Raw genomic sequence first — 18,517 nt, forward strand, 5'->3', positions numbered from 1 at the left:
GCTGATGTGACATATAAAGGTTTGGATATCCCCACCTCTAGGATCTATCTCATTTTTTGTAATAGTACAGCAGTCTTCATCTTGAGAAACATTTAAGTTGAATAAAAAAGGTAATTATCCACTAAGTTTCAAAAATATCTCCCTGCTCTAAGAGGAACAATACAAATTTCCTTTGGATCAATTTATATGTTAATCCTTCTCTTGAATTTTAGTGTGAATACTTAGCAGTTTGTAACTAAATATTTAGGACTAGCGAACAACTTCCATAAATCCTGTCTCCACCCCTAAGTTATAAAGCAATTAAAAATTCTTCAAAGGGAACTGGATTGCTTCATACCTTTATAGACCTTGGGTAGAAAACAGGTGGACCTTATTACATCACATTAAATGTGATTTTTTAAAACCATTCATAATTTAAAATAGTAATATATTTGATCTTACATTTTTCAGAGTTTAGTGAAAGTGGCTTGCAAAGATTACTGTTACTATTACTAAAAAACTTTATTTTGTTTTATCTTTCTTTTCAGAACTTGGGTCTGGATTCTTAAATTTTTACATTTTATGTATTTATCATCTCTTTACTCACCTGATATCCTAGGAAGTCTTCTAAAAGACTTAATAGAATTTTGTAGAGCTGTGCGATTAATAGGTAATATGACAGGTTTTTCCTTTCACTCCCAATTTCACCTACATCAATTCTAAATTACAAAGAAACAGCATGTGATGGAATGATTCATGATTTGGTGTGAACGCTTCTGTTAAAAAAGTATTGTAAACTTAGTAGAGGAAATTGCCACTCAGAGAAGCTGAAACATGATTTTTTAAAAATCATGAAGTCAAGAAAGGTTTGCTTTCCCTCCAGCTGTTTTACTTTCCAAAGGGAGAATTGAAAAGTTGCTTTCTGCTTTGCAGAGGTTATATTTTACTATATTTGTAACTGTATCTTATATAAAACCTGTTTTGATTTAATCAAAATCTGATTCAAACAATGCCCCATTGCTTTTCATTAAAGGTAAAGGTTCCCCTCGCACATATGTGCTAGTCGTTCCCAACTCTAGGGGGCGGTGCTCATCTCCGTTTCAAAGCTGACGAGCTAGCGCTGTCTGAAAATGTCTCCGTGGTCCTGTGGCCGGCATGACTAAACGCCAAAGGCGCGCGGAACGCTGTTACCTTCCCACCAAAGGCCATCTCTATTTTTCTACTTGAATTTTTTACGTGCTTTCGAACTGCTAGGTTGGCAGAAGCTGGAACAAGTAATGGGAGCTCACCCTGTTACGTGGCACTAGGGATTCAAACCGCTGAACTGCCGAACTTTCGATCGACAAGCTCAGTGTCTTAGCCACTGAGCCAATGCATCCCATATTGCTTTCATTAGCCCAAGACTTTTTTGGTTGAAAAATAAAAGTTTAAAATCAAAGATGAAGGGAGCTTTGCACAGGAATGTTCGGTAATATTAACAAGCGCCACAGAGTGATGGTGGTTTTGATAGTGGTTTAGTTTCCTTTCTGCCCAAGACTTGTTTGCCTCAATCATTATGCTATTTAATATTTCTTCCTTGGGAGTTTAGGAATTATCCATTGGGGAAAAAAGGAAAACATCACTTTCAGAATATGTTGGATTCTGGCTTGCCAGCTGACTTTAAACCATTCTGCTACTCTCTAATTCTGGGAATATAAAAAATTCCATAATGCTGCAAACCAAGTGTGTCTTAAGTTTCATGTTTTCCTTAATGAATGGAAATAGACAAACATATGCTCCTGGGAACTTTATGCAGCTGTTAAAATGATCTTTCCTTTTTTCTAAAAATGATTGTCTTTGTTAGGCTTAGGTCTGTTGAATAGGATAGCAAAATACAGTTCAGACCCCTATTGTTTTATTTAAACTTACAGTAACAGACAAACTGTTAGTTGTTGATGGTGATAGAACTTTGTGAATTCAAAACAAGCTTTGTCTGTGGAAGATTTGCTGCTTAGCTCAGTCTTAACACTGTTTGAAGGTCAGTCTACTGAATTCAGAATGGGTTTTTAAAATTGCTTTTGCTTACAAAACAGAATACAAGATTAATAGAAAACTGTTTTTTAAAGATATTATTACATATCTAATGATCTGCCTTTCTATTATGTCAATAAAGAACACGTTCAGTAATAGAGAATAAATTCAGAGAGGTTTAATTCCATCTAAATATAAGCATGGAATTGGTTTTGTAATTTTAAAATGTTAAAATAAAAACTGAAAAATATATTGGAATACATGAGTTATAATTGGCTTCACTTTTAGGATCTTTTAAGACAGTTAAGAAGTTAAAGTTTAGTGACATTCTAACTTAGAGCATAATATTTAGGTTACCATTTAGTTTATGTTTTTATTGGACTTGATATAATAGTGACACTTTGTTAACCATAGCTAACTAATTTGGAACAAGATTTAAGAATGGATACTTTGTTCACCAATTCATGCATAAGCCATAGCGTGTAACTTTGTTGAGGAGTTTTATTAACTAATAGGAATTTGATAACTGTCAAATTAGAATGCTTTTTGGATATGCTTTTATGCTAAGCAACTGAACTGATCTGTAGTAGTTGTGAGATTGGGCCATGATTGCAAATCCAAAAAGTTACATTTAAGAATGCCTCAAAAATGTAAACGTGTATAATAAGTTTTTTAACCTTCACTGTGTTGAAGATGTCCTTTCCAGAAATAGGACAGTTCACATAAACTCTAAATGATAGTGGACAATTGTATCCGTAGACGTCATAGAACCGTATAACTGTGATAAATCTAGAAGTGTCCCTGTACTGCAAGCTCATTCTTCCAACGCAACCTTATTCAGAATGAGTAATTCCTATACTATTTGAATGGAAGAACTACTTACGCTATTGCCATCTTTTCAAATTCAGCTTATTTACCTAAAACAGCTATTACATTATTTAAGTTTTAACTATTAGTTTAGCTTGGCTTCTCTTGATTACATTTACAGAATTATTGTAAATGTAATTCTGTACATATTACAGAAAAATACTGCTGGATGTTTTCAACACACCAGACCTTCAGGCAGATATTAAACAGCTAACCAAGAGACAAGAGAGTACTTTGAGAGAAGGCAAAGCATTTAATTTGTTAGTTGTCCTGACTTGTTTAAATTTAATAAAGTAAATAAATATGAACTTGCTTAGCGACTATTTGAAGTTATGACGGACCCCACAAAAGCTACTTACAACTCAATTTTGAAGTTGTGATAGCAATAGCACTTAGACTTTTATACTGCTTCACAATGCTCTACAGCCCTCTCTAAGTGATTTCCAGCGTCAACATATTGCCCCCAACAATCTGGGTCCTCATTTTACTGACCTCAAAAGGATGGAAGGCTGAGTCAACTTTGAGTCAGTGAAAATCAAACTGCTGGCGGCCGGCAGTCAGCAGAATTAGCTTGAATACTGTGTTCTTAAAGTCACATGATCACATTTGGGCACTTAGCAACTAGATCATATTTGTGGACATTTGCAGTGTCCCACAGTCGCCATTAGGTAAATTGGATTCACTTAAGAACAGTGTTCATTTAATGACTGCTGCTGCAGCAAAAAAAAAAAAAAAAGGTCCAGTCACATGATGCGAGCACAATGACTTCTGGGCTCAATTATGGTCTCAAGTCAAGGACTACCTGTATAAACCTCTCAAATACTGTTCCTTGAGACATATCTCACAGATAGGAATAGAATCATTACATAACTACAGTATGCTCCAACCCCTAAGGTACAATTGGATCATGATCAACGGTATGAAAAGTTGCTGTCTCTCTTCCAGCAAAATAATCTGACAAAATAATTCTGTCCATAGCAAGACAGAAACCCACATAGAAATGGATCTAGAAAAAGTTTTCCCTAAGAATCTTTGCAGTTCTCTTCATCACATTACCCAAGAGAAAAAAATATTTTCCATTGGATATACATATGATAAAATTCTTTGGATTAACTAAGGATATAGTTATGACAATATTCTAAGTACCACTTTTGGGTGTTCACATCTTTAACAACAATGTATTATTCAATAATACGTTTTATGTAGCAAAATGTTCATAAGTCACTGTGGTAGCCATTGTGGTAGAACATGCCATCACAAACATCTTGCGCATGCTGTTAGGCTGCAAAAATTAAATCTGATCTCATATAATTGCTACACTGGAGATGTCATTTGGAATTGCATTTAGATAAGTTTATCATATCAGGTCTCTAAAGGTTGTAAAACAGCATTTCCTGTAATAGATGCCATATATAGCTCTACAGCTTTACAGTGTAGAATCTGATCAGCTGAAAAGGAAACATTCTGTACATCCTGGACACTTGGTGTCCATACTGAGGCCAAGATTTGAAAGGAACACTTGAGGTAGTTATTGACAAATAACTTGATTGACAAATCTCTAGAACTTCCAATTGGAAATCAATTGGATTTCATGTTTCTCCAAAAGGACACTATTAATGTTTGGTCTACAATCAACCAGACCAGACTTTTTTCTGTGCTACTGGAAACTGCAGTGAACAGAGAGTTCAACTATATGACCTGTGTGGGTAACTGATTACAGGAAAAAACAGATTTGGATACCAATTTTGGATATAAGGAAATGAGCTAGAAATATGTTTTAAATAACACTTTCTTTTTTACGGGACAGGTTTTTGGGAAAATCACATAATTTTGTTGTGTTAGATTTATAGCATAAGTTCCTTTGGGCTACAGAAAAAAATAATTGATTGCAAAAAGGTATTTGCTACATATATGTAAGTAGAAAAGCTTTTTTGTATTGGCCAGTGGACTGGTTGTTTGAACTATTTATTTTGAAGCATTCTCCAGCATTACTGTGAAGTAACTATGAAGAATGCATTTGCCTACAATAATTGAAACTTGTTACACAACTTTCATTATCATCAGATCGCTTTGTCCCTGTGGTTGTCCTCAGTGAGGCTGTTTTGGAACAAATGTTTTGAGGATCCAAACCTAAATGTAGGATTCATACAGCACAAATCTACAGTAGTCAGTTTGATTCTTATTTATGTGTGGTATGTCTCAACTCTCATTGGTCTGTTCTACAAATCATGATTGATTTGATTCTGGTATAATGATATGATTAAAACAAAACTCAGTGTGATGTATCAATATACCCAATCAGAATAACAATAATAGAAACAATTCCATGTACCAGTTTAAATATTTCAGGAAAATCAAAGAAGACACTGCAGATTGTCTGCACCCAATGTTCTGGCACATCTGCCTTCTTTCATTGGACACTGATGTTGTATTGGGAGGTGGAGGGAGGAAAGGGTGCTGGATAGTATTTTATGCATAAATGTGGAACATTTCCAATTCAATTCAATTCAAATCAAATCTTTATTGTCAGTGCACAACATATGTGCAATGAGATTGTTTGAGCTCCCTCAGTACCCCCCGCAACACAATATAGTGAAGATACAGTGAAGATAGAAAATCCCTAACCCAATAAATCATATTAACAAAACACCCAGTCCTATTGCACCAGTGTGAGTGTGGAACAGTCTGTCTAAAATTGAAATATGAAGAATTTTGAATTCAAAAATTTTAATAAAATTCTGGAAGGTTTCCAGAGTGTAATTTGTTTAAAATCTACTTACATTAATAATTTAAAAAGTAAAAGTAAGCCTTAACAAGCAAGTAATAATAATTGATTTACTTCAGTTCCAGTCTGTGAATACAAGTAGTCCTTAGGATCACAATTGAAATTTCTGTTGCTAAGTGAGACATTGGTTGAGTGAGTTTTGTTTCATTTTATGACCTTTTTTGCTACAGTTAAGTGAATCACTGCAGTTGCTAAGTTAGTAACACGGTTGTTAAATGAATTTGGCTTCCCTATTGATTTTGCTTATCTGAAAGTCACAAAAGGGAATCACATGACACTGCATTTGTCATAAATATGAGTCAGTTGCCAAGTGTCTGAATTTTGGTCACATGATTATGGGAATGCTGCAATGATCGTGTGAAAAACAATCATAAATCGCTTTTTCCAGTGCTGTTGTAACTTTGAAAAGTCACTAAATGGACTGTTGTAAGTCAAGGACTATCGGTAATCACCCCGAATGAGTGAATGAGTTGGGTGGCCATATTTATTCTAATTGCTGCCTCTCTAGTTTTTGACTGTGAGGGATGTAATATCCAGTTGTGTTGTCATGTATAGACTTTTAGCTACAATGTTAAGACAGAATGTTGCCCAGGGTATACCATCATGGAGGTAGTCTATACTTCACACCCTGGTGGCCATATACATTTTCTTAATAAATAACAGGAAAAAGGTATTTTTCCTCTTGAAAAGTTCAATAAGCAATAGTTTGGGCATTTGCAAACTCAGGCACCCAATAGACTTGTAACGTTTTTTATTTCACAGTAGACATCTTACAATTAGCAGCTTGCCTCAAAAAGAAGGCACAATGAACAGAACAGAATAACAGTTGGAAGGGACCTTGAAGGTCTTCTAGTCCAATCCCCTGCTTAGGCAGGAAACCCTACAAACTTCAGATAAATGGTTATCTAATCTCTTCTTAAAAACTTCCAGTGTTGGAGCATTCACAACTTCTGGAGGCAAGTTGTTCCACTGATTAATTGTTCTGTCAGGAAATTTCTTCTTAGTTCTAAGTACTTATCTCCTTGATTAATTCCACCCATTGCTTCTTGTCCTGCCCTCAGGTGCTTTGGAAAATAGTTTGACTCCCTCTTCTTTGTGGCAACCCTTGAGATATTGGAACACTGCTATCATGTCACCCTTCGTCCTTCTTTTCATTTGACTAGACATAACCAGTTCCGGCAACCGTTCTTTATATATTTTATCCTTGAGTCCCCTAATCATCTTTATTGCTCTCTCTGCACTCTTTCTAGAGTCTCCACATCTTTTTTACATCTGGTGACCAAAATTGGATCCAGTATTCCAGGTGTGACCTTATCAAGCCATTATAAAGTGGTATTAACACTTCACGTGATCTTGATTCTATTCCTCTGTTTATGCAGCCTACAACTGTGTTGGCTTTTTTGGCAGCTGCAGCATACTGCTGGCTCATATTTAAGTGATTGTCCACTAGGACTCCAAGATCCCTCTCACAGTCATCACTATTGAGCAAGGTACCACATATACTGTACCTGTGCCTTTTGTTTTTCTTGCCTAAATGTAGAACCTTACTTTTTTCACCATTGAATTTCATTTTGTTAGAGAGCGCTCAATGTTCAAGTCTGTCAAGATGCTTCTGTATCTTAAGCCTATCTTCCAGAGTGTTGGCTATTCCTGGTAGCTTGGTGTCATCTGCAAATTTGATGAGTTGCTCATCTATCCCCTCGTCCAATAAAGCAATAAAACAATAAAGCAGAACATTACATTGTAACCACAGAGTTCCATATAATATAGCAATTAACTTATTGAACAGGTAAGTAGTAATTTTCTTTTAAGTTGTAAGCAGATTTTAATACCTGAACATTGTTTAACCAATTTTTCTTCACCTCCACTCTCTCCTGCCTTCAATTAGCTTTAGCCATTGACAGCAAAAATGTTTTATTGACAAACATTTCTTCAAATATAAAAGCCTTGGAGGAATTTAAAAAAAAGAACAAACTGGTTGTAGATATTATGCCACTCAAGACTATATGTAATGAACTGTTCCCATCTTGTCTCCCGCTTAGGATAAGCGCAGACTCTTTTGTTCTGAGTTCAGAAGACTTAGAACAGTTTGGATAATTATAATAATTATTGTACCAGTAAAGGAGATTAGTGTGGAATTTACTACAAGATAAAGTAATAGACATTGATTTGAATGATCAAAATGGAGTTTAAGGCTGACAGTTTTAAGCTATGTTTTATTTCTGGCATTATAAATATTCCTCTGAAGCTATTTACTAAGGAACACAAGAGAAGAGGTGTCCTTGATTCATGCCCTGTTTAGTGGCTTTCTAGGTGGACATTGTGTGACTGAACATTAAATGTCTCCTGGAGTTACCCAAATTTGCCTAAATTTAATAAATAATAATCACAACATTTGGAGACTCACTGGTTCTCTAGTAGTGTTGCAAGTTGGGGACTTTTAATGTGAATCACTTTGGAAGGTCATGATCAAAAATGAGAGTGGTAGCAAATTTGTGGGGGTGTAAAGCCATATCACTGTAACAATTTAATTCTGTTCTGTTTGGTCAAGCTGGGATAAGCTTTGAATAGAAAGAAGAGAAACTTAATATTACACTTAATATTATAAAGGAGGACATTGTTACTTTTATTCATGGACGAATTAGTTGGAAGTCAGACTAATATATAGCTTGAATAAAATACTTCTTGTTATACTCTTAAATTACATTGAGTATGAGTCTCTAGTTGCAAGAAGTTGGATTAATATATTGTAATACAAACAGCATGCCTAAGAAGTCTGAATTTGGCACCTTTTTGCCTTTGTCAGCTGAAAATCAGTAATTTCTGCGTTCAGACAGAAATATAAATACTATATTCATTTCTTTTAAATCTGAACCTTCAGGTGAATGTAGATGGTTATCTGGAAGCAATTATACGTAAGAGGAGAATAGACAAATGCTGAATTACAGAATTGAAATCGTTGTTTTTTGAAATTACAGGAAGACAATAATAAAATTAAGCTAGAAATAATCTTCACAGGAAAGTTCGGTTTCCTCTTTTTGCATGAAAACTGTTACACTATCTTTTCTGTGGTTATGTATATATTAAATGAGTAATTGTAGCCTAAGATTCAGTGCTTAGATTGTTTCCATGAAACCCTCAACCTAAATAAAAACAATACTTTAAAAAAGAACTGGCCCAATTCTCATGTTCCTATGATGTTCTTGCATAGATTTTAGGAAAGAATATCAGACCTATATTTACTATCATATTGATGAAATTGTCATTTAAAAAAAATAGTCTGACAACAGTGATGTCTCCACAATTACATGAAAATGTGTGTGGATTGATTGATTGATCAATCATTTTGATTTGATTTGTGCATCACCCATCTTGTCTAGAGACGTATCATTATCTGCCACTTCAAACGGTTGCCAAGACTAACTACTACTATCATGGTAGTTTGTAATCTGCATGAAAAACAATTGGTTGCAATATAATACTGATATAAAAAAGTAAGTTGATCTGTTTAATTTGACACTTACAATTACATTTCTGTAATTGTCTCGTTGAGTTTTCTGAGCAACCTTATGGAAGTGATCTTCCATAAGGTTGCTTTAACTTCCCAGTTTAAGCACATGAATCAGCACATAAAACAAGTATTTAAGAATGTTTTAAAATATCTAGCCAGTAATTAGCACTACATATGAAAAGAAATACTGAAAATCATTTTTTTAACTTCCTGCTGATTGTATCTAAAATATTTATGTCAGTGTCTAGTTCTTAAATTTATCAACAGGATAGGTTTCCTGGAAAAAAAAAGCCTGCGTATGAGTGTTTATTTTAAAAATAAATATAGTAAATACTGATTATTTGATGATAAATTCTATTAAACAACCGATAGTGGCTTTAACCAAATTCTTAATTCACTGTTCATCTATAAATCCTTGCTATAGTTTAGCTAAAGTCTATAAAATGACTAGCAGTAAGTGTCTCCAGGTCTGCTGTATTCTTATCTTCTTAGACTTGGGATTAGTAGTACACAAAATATTTCAGCCTCTTGAAGACTTAACAATGTTGACTTCAAGACTTTAAAAAAATCCCTCTTTACATAATGAAGTAAACTTCCTTGTCAACAACTGTAGGTTAAATGTTGCAAAATAATAGAAAGAATACATAATCTTCAGAAGAATATCATGGACATAGGTGATCAAGAATAATTTCTTAAATATGTCATATTCTTAAACCTTGGATATTCTTTTATTCTTCTTAGTGAATTTTAATCTTAGCAACTAAAATAAAGGTTTATACTATACTCTATCAAATTGGCTAATGTAATAAATTGTGTCATAAGTCCTCTTTTGGCCTTTCCAAATGGTTTTATCATACACCTACATTTTAAAAAAAAATTCTGGACCACATAATAAGAAGGATTACAGAGCAGAAACTGTCCCATGTGGAAGTGCTCTGAAAGACTTCTTGAAAAAGACCTGGAGGTCAGGGTTAATCTGATGTTATAATACTCATCTTGTTAAGTGTTATTGAAATTAAAAAGAGGCAAAGCAATAGAAGGAAAAGAACCATTGAAGGAATCAATAGAAATACCAATTGAATTGAAAAGCCAAAAAAGAATTTATAAAGAATGGGGGGGAAAGAAAAAGGATCTCAAGAAAACCAAGGCAACTAAATGAAATCTGAGACAAGCATAGAAGGGTTTAAGAAAAGACAAATGTGCAGCTGACATGGTCAAAGGAACATCATGGCAGCCTTAATTTCTTACTCAAGCAGCAGCGGGGAAAACATTGCCTTGTGATGCTTTACCAGCAGGACCTCTGAAGAGAAAGCGGTGTTGGCTTTTAGAAGATCTAGGAGGGTAGGTCAGGATAGCAGAGATCCCTGCTTATGCTCAGTGTAAAGATAGCAAGCAGGAACAGTAGGATAGCTGAGAATGAAATGGTCGCACCACAAGTCTCTTGAGCTTTCTGGTGGAACTGAGCTAGGCTTGGAAAACTGAAGAACAGGGTTTGATCTTTTCTGGGATGAGAGAACAAAGCGGGGAAGAAAAGTTGGGGAGATGGCTGCAATAATTATTTGTGTCAGAAGGGCAGTTTCCAGAGGCGCTGCTGTGAATGGTACCAGGTTTAAAAGCTTTTGTGCGAACCTAGACTGGTTTGGGAATGGGGGGGATAAATTGGAAGTATCATAATATTTTTTATTTAGAACCAGTTCAATTCTGATTTAGATTTTGAAAACCTTTCTACAATTAAAAATAGTTTGATTTACCTCAGGGTGCTTCTTAACTGTTTATTCAACCTTAGTCGAGTTAATTTGCATGATTTTGTCCTTATGCTGGATTGGGAGCTATACAGTTCTCAAGGGGGATGTAATTCCAGAAAGCAGACACCATGACACAGATGACACAATCCCTAGGTTCAGATGACCTTGCTTAATTAGTTTATGAGTTAGACACTCTTAGTATGATATTTGTTTGATTTAGTTTCAATCCCAATAGAAAGCTAGGCGGTATTCTATATAGAGAGAACTGTATTTTCAGACCTGCAAGATTCGGTTAATATAGCTTTACAATAGAATGTAGAATTAGCATATCTGGTTGTGTTTCCTGTCTGGTATACCTGGTAAAACTGGCAGGTAGAAATTGGGTGCTGGAAGGAGACATTGAGTCCACCAATCAAAAACAAAAATATGATTGCTTCTTTACAGCAGCTACCTGAAAGTCCAACACTTCTGTTTAATTGCTGCCATATGGATCTTGCATTGGTGATTGGATGAATATTTCAGTTAAAATGTTTTCAAACAGCACTCGATCTTGTTGAGGTTTTGTCTGAAGTTGTTTCTCCTGATCCAGTAGCTTTCAGGCTGTAGATTAAAGACACTATTTCTAATTGTTTGACAGTTTCTTCAGAAATTAAAGAGAATTGATTAATATGATCCTTTCAAAGACATTGGACTTATATGGAGGAAAGCAACTAGCCTGAATTGTAATTTGCTGTATGTAATATCAAATGAGAGATGTTATAATAGACTATTCTTCAAGATTTGTGTAAGCTTCACTTTTGCATTCAATTACTTGTTAAGAGACTGCATATTCAATGTATATACTTTCTTGTCTGCAAATGATAATTGAATAAAAGATATCTTAAAATTAAATTCAGGCGGGACAGAGGTGCATATTGTGGTGATTTATAATTCCAGGGAATGTGCTAGATGATTGCACTTTTCCCAAAGGAGTTGGTACATGATATATGGCTGCTTTGAACTTGATCATGCTTTAATTTCCTAGATTAAAACTACAGCCCAGAGCCTTTATATCACTTAAGGTTTTTATAGGCCAACTCTTATCACTTTCTGGAAGAAAATGACATTATGAATGCTACTAATAACCTTAACATTTGACTGCAAAAAAAGGCCTCTACAAGGAACTGTATTTAGAAACTTTAATTAGTATAGGAAGTATTGGTTATTATCTTTAAAGTTCTTGTAGTTTGGATCATCCTGCTCACTGAAGTAATCTGATAAGATTGACTTCCTGTTACAATGAGCTTATTGGATCTTCTCTATAATTAACTCAGGACTGTCAAATGCACCCCTTTCTTGGCTTTTTTAAAAGGTTCCAAAATGCACATTTCAAAACAAGGTTTTTGTTGGTGATTTTAATATTTCAGGTGTTAATATTTTTAAGTCGTAAACTATTGATAGATTTGTGGATTGCAAGGGCATGATGATGAATAGATACAGAAACGTGCATTGGGTACAAATATTTATTTGTGAATCTTGATTAAGTAGTCTAAGAGCTCATTTTCATGATATTTTTTTCCCATGTATATGGATTTGGATATTGTGTTTATTTTTGTAGGATTAGCTCGGAACGTAGAAAAGAGAAGTCTAGAGATGCAGCCAGGTGTCGGAGGAGTAAAGAATCAGAAGTGTTCTATGAACTTGCTCATCAGTTGCCTCTTCCCCATCACGTGAGCGCACATCTTGATAAAGCCTCTGTTATGAGGCTTACAATCAGCTACCTCCGTATGAGAAAGCTGCTTGATGCAGGTAAGCATTATTCTTCCAGATGGGTGAAAATTTCTCAGTGGCTGGTGAATGAATACTTTGCTGGCTGTGGTGCTACGATCCAAAACTACATCACTTCCCAGCAGTTTCTTTTTATCTCCCCAATCTCAAGAAGTCATTTCTTAGAATTGTAAAGCTAAGGATCTTATTTTTTTAATTTCACAAGCTCTTTACCTATTACTGCCATTATTGTTACTGCTTCAAAGGAAAGGACTTGTTGGTATTTTGAAGACTGCAGGAGATGCCAGTGTAATATTATAAATCCTGTTTTACAGTTGTTGGTGACTTAACCTCTTCTGTTTCTTCTTGTTATTCTGAAAATACTATTGATACCCAAATAAGGCAAACTTTTAAAAAGTTGGTATCAAGGACAACATGCTCACTACTAGACATGTAATATTTAGTGGACAGTAAAATAGATTGCTTTGAATCTAATTAAAGATGTTTATGTCTTTCTGACACTAAGTTTTCCAAGTTATTGGTACATTATTTAATTCCATTAATATGCAGACCAAAAACAAAAATGACTAACAAACAAACCTACCCATCTCACCCCAAAGCCTAGAAGAAAATGAGTACTTTAAGGTTTTGTGCACCTATAGTACTTTTCATTCTTTAGAGAGAACATATGTTTGAACAGTCACCGAGCAACTATATATGCATGGTTACAGAATAAAGTTATTTATTCCAGACAGAACTTCATTAGCATCCCTGAAAGTTTTTGTTGTATAAGCCCTGCCCATTGATTATTCAGGGCAGAGTATTATAAAACTGCACTAAAAAGATTCCCAGGGCGACATCCATATGGCCTCAGATAACTTGCATGCTTGATCCACAAAGCATGGTTTTAGGTTTTCATCTAGTTTTGGTTTTATGGAAGTTGATACATTGTTTTTTTATAGTGATGGGTTGCAGGCATTCAATATGTACTGATTCTTCCAGATGACTTAGAGGCAGAAGCTGAAATGGAGACACAGTTGAATTGTTTTTACTTAAAAGCTCTGGATGGGTTTGTTATGGTCCTCTCTGAAGATGGTGACATGATCTATACTTCTGAAAATGTGAACAAGTGTATGGGACTCACTCAGGTATGGCATGAATCATTCTTTTGATTGCGTAGAGTATTATTTATTTTTATTCATTTGTTGACTAGATATCTAACCTTTCCCCTAGGACAGTGATGGTTAATCATTTTGGTGCCAAGTGCCCAAAGCACACCAAATCCCCAAAATGCAATGCAAGCGCCCCCCCCCGGTGCATGCACGTGCATGCGCCCCAGCCCTCCGTGCATGCGCCCCAGCTCCCCACTCCCGTTTTGGATTCCAGGTTGGTGCAGGAGGTTTTCCAGGCCCAAAATGGTTTGCCATCATGGCCCTAGGAGTTCAAGACTATAGGCATAAGCGTCCTGCCATCAGGTTTTTTCCCACTATAACAATCCTGCGGGAAAATGATTAGCCTGACTTTGCCTATTTAGCTTCTGTGGCTGACAGTGGATTTGATAGTGGGTCACCATGGTCATAGTTCACCATGACACAGTGGTGCAATGACACAGATGTTAAAAATTATTGTTGTTAAATTTATTGTAGTCAACTGGCATTTTCTGTGACTATTACAAGAGGTTATAACTTTCGAATTAAAAAAATAAAAGCATGAAAATCAGTAAAAGTCAATAAAATGATTCATTTTAATGCTATAAATGTAGATAACAAAATACTAAGGAATATAAATATTAACTACTAAAACTAATTAAATGGAGTATAAATTAATTTATGAATAAGAAATTAAACTTTATAAGTACCAAGCTGCAAATGCAAATTTACATCCCTCCCAAGCATATCCTTACCTCCTTTCGTATAAAAGTAGTCCAATAGGTTAATAATCATATTAGATATAGATTTAATTTGTTCCAGATTCATGAAGGTTGGAGCACTATGCCATAATATTTGAAGACCGAAACCTGGTCTATGAGATTGTCTTTCATTAGTGTTTGTGGTTTTTTCAATCCTTTCAAGCATCCAATCCCTTTGGATTTAGAATATTTTGTTGTGAGCCTTTGTTATATAGTTTATTTATTTATTTAGCGTCTGGCAAATACATGGGCTTATAGTAGTTTAAACATTAATGTCCAATCCACCAAGCCATTCAAGGACAGGGTGGTCTATGTTGAAAAAATCAGACATTGTGTAGAGAGCCAGGAGTTCTACAAAGATGTCTGGCTGCCAACTGTCGTTAACTGCCAATTCTTCAGTGTAGTCTGGCTGCCACTTGTTGCTAGTCGTTTGGTTCACACTACCGTGCTAGCATTACACCCCTCTTATATAGTAATCTGCTAGGACTGTAGATTTCTTCTGAAGTCAGCTTGAATTAGAGACAGTGTGGCTGCATCATTGGCATAGTGAATTCCTAGTGATTATGAACAGGATAGTAAACTATGATTATAACCAGTGTTTTTTCCTGCGATAAATATACAGTGCTAAATGCAGCTTTTTTCCTTCCCTTTGGCAGTTTGAATTGACAGGACACAGCGTGTTTGATTTCACTCATCCATGTGATCATGAAGAGTTAAGAGAAATGCTCATCCATCGAAATGGTAAGAAGGAAAAGATAGTGGAAAATATATGTAGCTTGAAGTTGAATTGTTGGGTTATTGGTGTTCTCTGAGCTTGTTTTCTTGCAGACATTTCATTATCAGATTGGGTAACATCAGTGCATCAAGAAATGAAATTTGTTGGCTGTTTATATATGGTTGCCTTACTGGGGTATTATTATTTCTTGATCTTGTTTATCTGATGTTAGGCATTCTTTGATGAAAATCAATGCTTGTAGGAGAAAAAAGTTCACCACTTCCTTAGGCATGATGATTATTTTTATTCTTGTAATGAAATATCTGAAAGAAAAAAAGCAAGCTCAGAGAACATCAAGAATTTAAGGAGAGAGAAACATTCAGAGTTTTGCTTTGAAACCAGATAGCTTCTCCTTAAATATGTGCTTGATTAATGTTGTTAAGCAGTCCCATAATTTATGTTAATTATAACAAGTCCCTACCCAAATACAATCTTATGAAATTTTAAATTTGTAAAAATTGTAACTTCTGTTTGTAAACTGTACATTGAATTTGAATTGGTATTTAAAAATTAAAAAATTGGGATTTAAAAATTAAAATATAAAACACTTTGTGTTTTCTTGTTGATATCTGCAACTTGTCTTGAATAGTTTAGATTAAGTAGAAATTTTCATCCGGTTCATATGCAGGTACTCCTTGACTTAACAGTAGTTCATTTAGTAACCATTCAAAGTTACAAGAGCATTGAAAAAAGTGACTTATGACCGTTTTATCACACTTATAACTGTTGAGCAACCCCATAGTCATGTGATCAAAATTCAGGCGCTTGGCAACTGACTCATTTATGATGATGGCAATGTCTTGGGTCATGTGATCACTTTTTGCGCCCTTCTGATAAGCAAAGTCAACGAGGAAGCCAGATTCATTTAACAACCATGTTACTAACTTAACAATCACAGTGATTCATTTAATAACTGTGGCAGGAAAGGTCATAAAATGGGGCAAAATTCATATAATAAATGTCTCACTATGCAACAGAAATTTTGGGTTCAAGTGTGGTCGCAAGTTGATGGCTATCTGTATATGCCCTTCTCTAAAGATTTTCTTGATGGGATGTAGAGTAGTCTTTTAGCCCCAAATCCTGTTTCCCATCCCAGTTTTTTATGTATGCAATACATATAACAATGTACATGTTCTACAGTTGTCTCATTAAAAAGCATTTCAAAACAAAACAGTAAGTTACTACATAATACAACCATACAGTTGGAAGCAATAGTCTCATGTGCTAAATTGCTGATTTCCTCCCAACACTAATCTCACCTTACTCCATCCACTCTAAACCAAGAGCAGAAGGGACAAGATTCATGGGAAAAGCAAGAAAATAATTAGTAAATCTTTTGCAAATACTCCTCCATTTAAGAACACAATTAGGCCTGTGACCTTGATCGTTGAATGAATCAGTTATTAAGCAAGTCACTCAACAAGTTTCACTCAACAACTGCAATCCTGGCTCTCCCAGTTCGGTTGTTAACTAGAGCATTGAGAGAGGTCCTCAACCACCTGGCCATGGTGGTGGTGGGACCTCATATCCGGTGAAAGTGTTGGTGAACACCATTGTTGTGGAAGGTTCACAATGCTGGGGTTCTGGCACTTTTCCCCTCAAAAGGGGTGAAATTATTGGCATTCATTAGTGTTTTAGTTAGATTTGCAGTCCTTTTCTCCCATGCATCAGAGGATTTCTCCTCTCTGAAAGAAGGGAAGGGGAAATCCTTTGGCATGCTGGTAGAATGGACTTAAAATCCAACATCCCTTCTGCTTGCAACCTTTCCTGCCAGCTTCTCCATCGACTTTCTGGGGAATCCAGCAGAGAAGATTGCAATTGTTACTCAAATGGTTTCAGGGCACTTTACAACTGGTTATAAATGCAAACAGATTGCCAAGCATTCAAAATGGAATCATGCAACATTTTATGACAGCTAGAAGTGCTTTATGGGCCATGGGAAGAGCTATTGTGACTGCAAATGATTGTATAAACATACCTGTACGATCACTGTTTAAAGAAATTCATAGGTGAAATTCAATGCAAATTAAACATAGTGTTTTGTATTGTGTTAATCTGTTTCTGTATTTCAGTTGTTGTCATCTGTTTTCTTTCATTCCCATTGTGCTCCTTTTGTATTAGGATCCGTTAAAAAGGGAAAGGATCAAAATACAGAACGGAGTTTTTTCCTCAGAATGAAATGTACACTGACCAGCAGAGGAAGAACTGTGAATATAAAATCAGCCACATGGAAGGTAATTTTCCTTATGCTCTGAAAGAAGTGTATAAATAAATGCTTCAAGAGCATTTGAAGAACCTATGTATTATAAGATGCTTTGTTGGCATCTCACATTGTTTGGATGCTCCATATTTTTAAGCTTTTTTTAGTCACATTCTAGGCTGCATTCATGTGTTCTGCGATTATAATGGGATTTTAAAGTGCTCTAAGTTAAGAGCAAAATTTCTTGTAATCTAGAATTTTGTTCAATGTTGGCACTAAATGGGGCAAACTGTTCCCTGTTGCTACAAATATTCATCCACAGAGAACAATGGTACTTGAAACAAACCTTTTCTCAATGTTCATGTCGTGGCACAGAAATATGGGGGATGATAACCCATAGAGCAGGTTCTGACAGGTTCTGGAGAACCGGTAGCAGAAATTTTGAGTAGTTTGGAAAAATACCACCTCTGGCTGGCCCCAGAGTGGGTGGGAATGGAGATTTTGCAATATCCTTCCCCCAGGAGTGGGGAAGGAATGGAGATTTTGCAGTATCTTTCCCCTGCCACGCCCACCAAGCCACACCACGCCCACCGAGCCAGGCCCATAGAACCGGTAGTAAAAAAATTTGGATTTCACCACTGCCATAGAGCTACCAGAAATCTAGTCTACAGGACAAAAACCAGAATGACATGGCTGCACTGGTCAGTTGTTAAGCATTATTATATCATTTTACATATGTAGTCTGAAGTGGTAAGATTTCCAATCCAGTGCTCACCTAGCCTGAATAAAATAGAATAATTGATGTTATGTATAAAGATTAAATAGAGTAGCTTTTTGTTCGATATCTTTAAGCAGTTAAGCAACCATGATGGCTATGAGTGATGAGACGTTTCACTGAAAAGTAGCATTGTGTGAAATATTTTTTTAAAACACAATAGTACATAAATGTTTTGGGACTGGTTTGTTTTGTTGTGTTGTTCAAGAACTTAA

The 18,517-nt window shown here is 35.4% G+C and overlaps 1 protein-coding gene across 1 annotated transcript in view; it reads left to right on the forward strand.

Moving 5' to 3' along the window:
* Positions 1 to 18,517, forward strand: part of HIF1A (hypoxia inducible factor 1 subunit alpha) — a 39,954-nt gene that overhangs the window by 2,593 nt on the left and 18,844 nt on the right. The window contains exons 2-5 of the mRNA XM_034433545.3: positions 12,495 to 12,685; positions 13,646 to 13,791; positions 15,209 to 15,293; positions 17,449 to 17,561. Coding sequence (XP_034289436.2) covers positions 12,495 to 12,685; positions 13,646 to 13,791; positions 15,209 to 15,293; positions 17,449 to 17,561 — 535 coding nt within the window. The remainder of the gene's footprint in view (positions 1 to 12,494; positions 12,686 to 13,645; positions 13,792 to 15,208; positions 15,294 to 17,448; positions 17,562 to 18,517) is intronic.

Source organism: Pantherophis guttatus, chromosome 1 (assembly GCF_059756535.1).
Source record: "Pantherophis guttatus breed Tessera chromosome 1, ASM5975653v1, whole genome shotgun sequence".
Taxonomy (NCBI): domain Eukaryota; kingdom Metazoa; phylum Chordata; class Lepidosauria; order Squamata; family Colubridae; genus Pantherophis; species Pantherophis guttatus.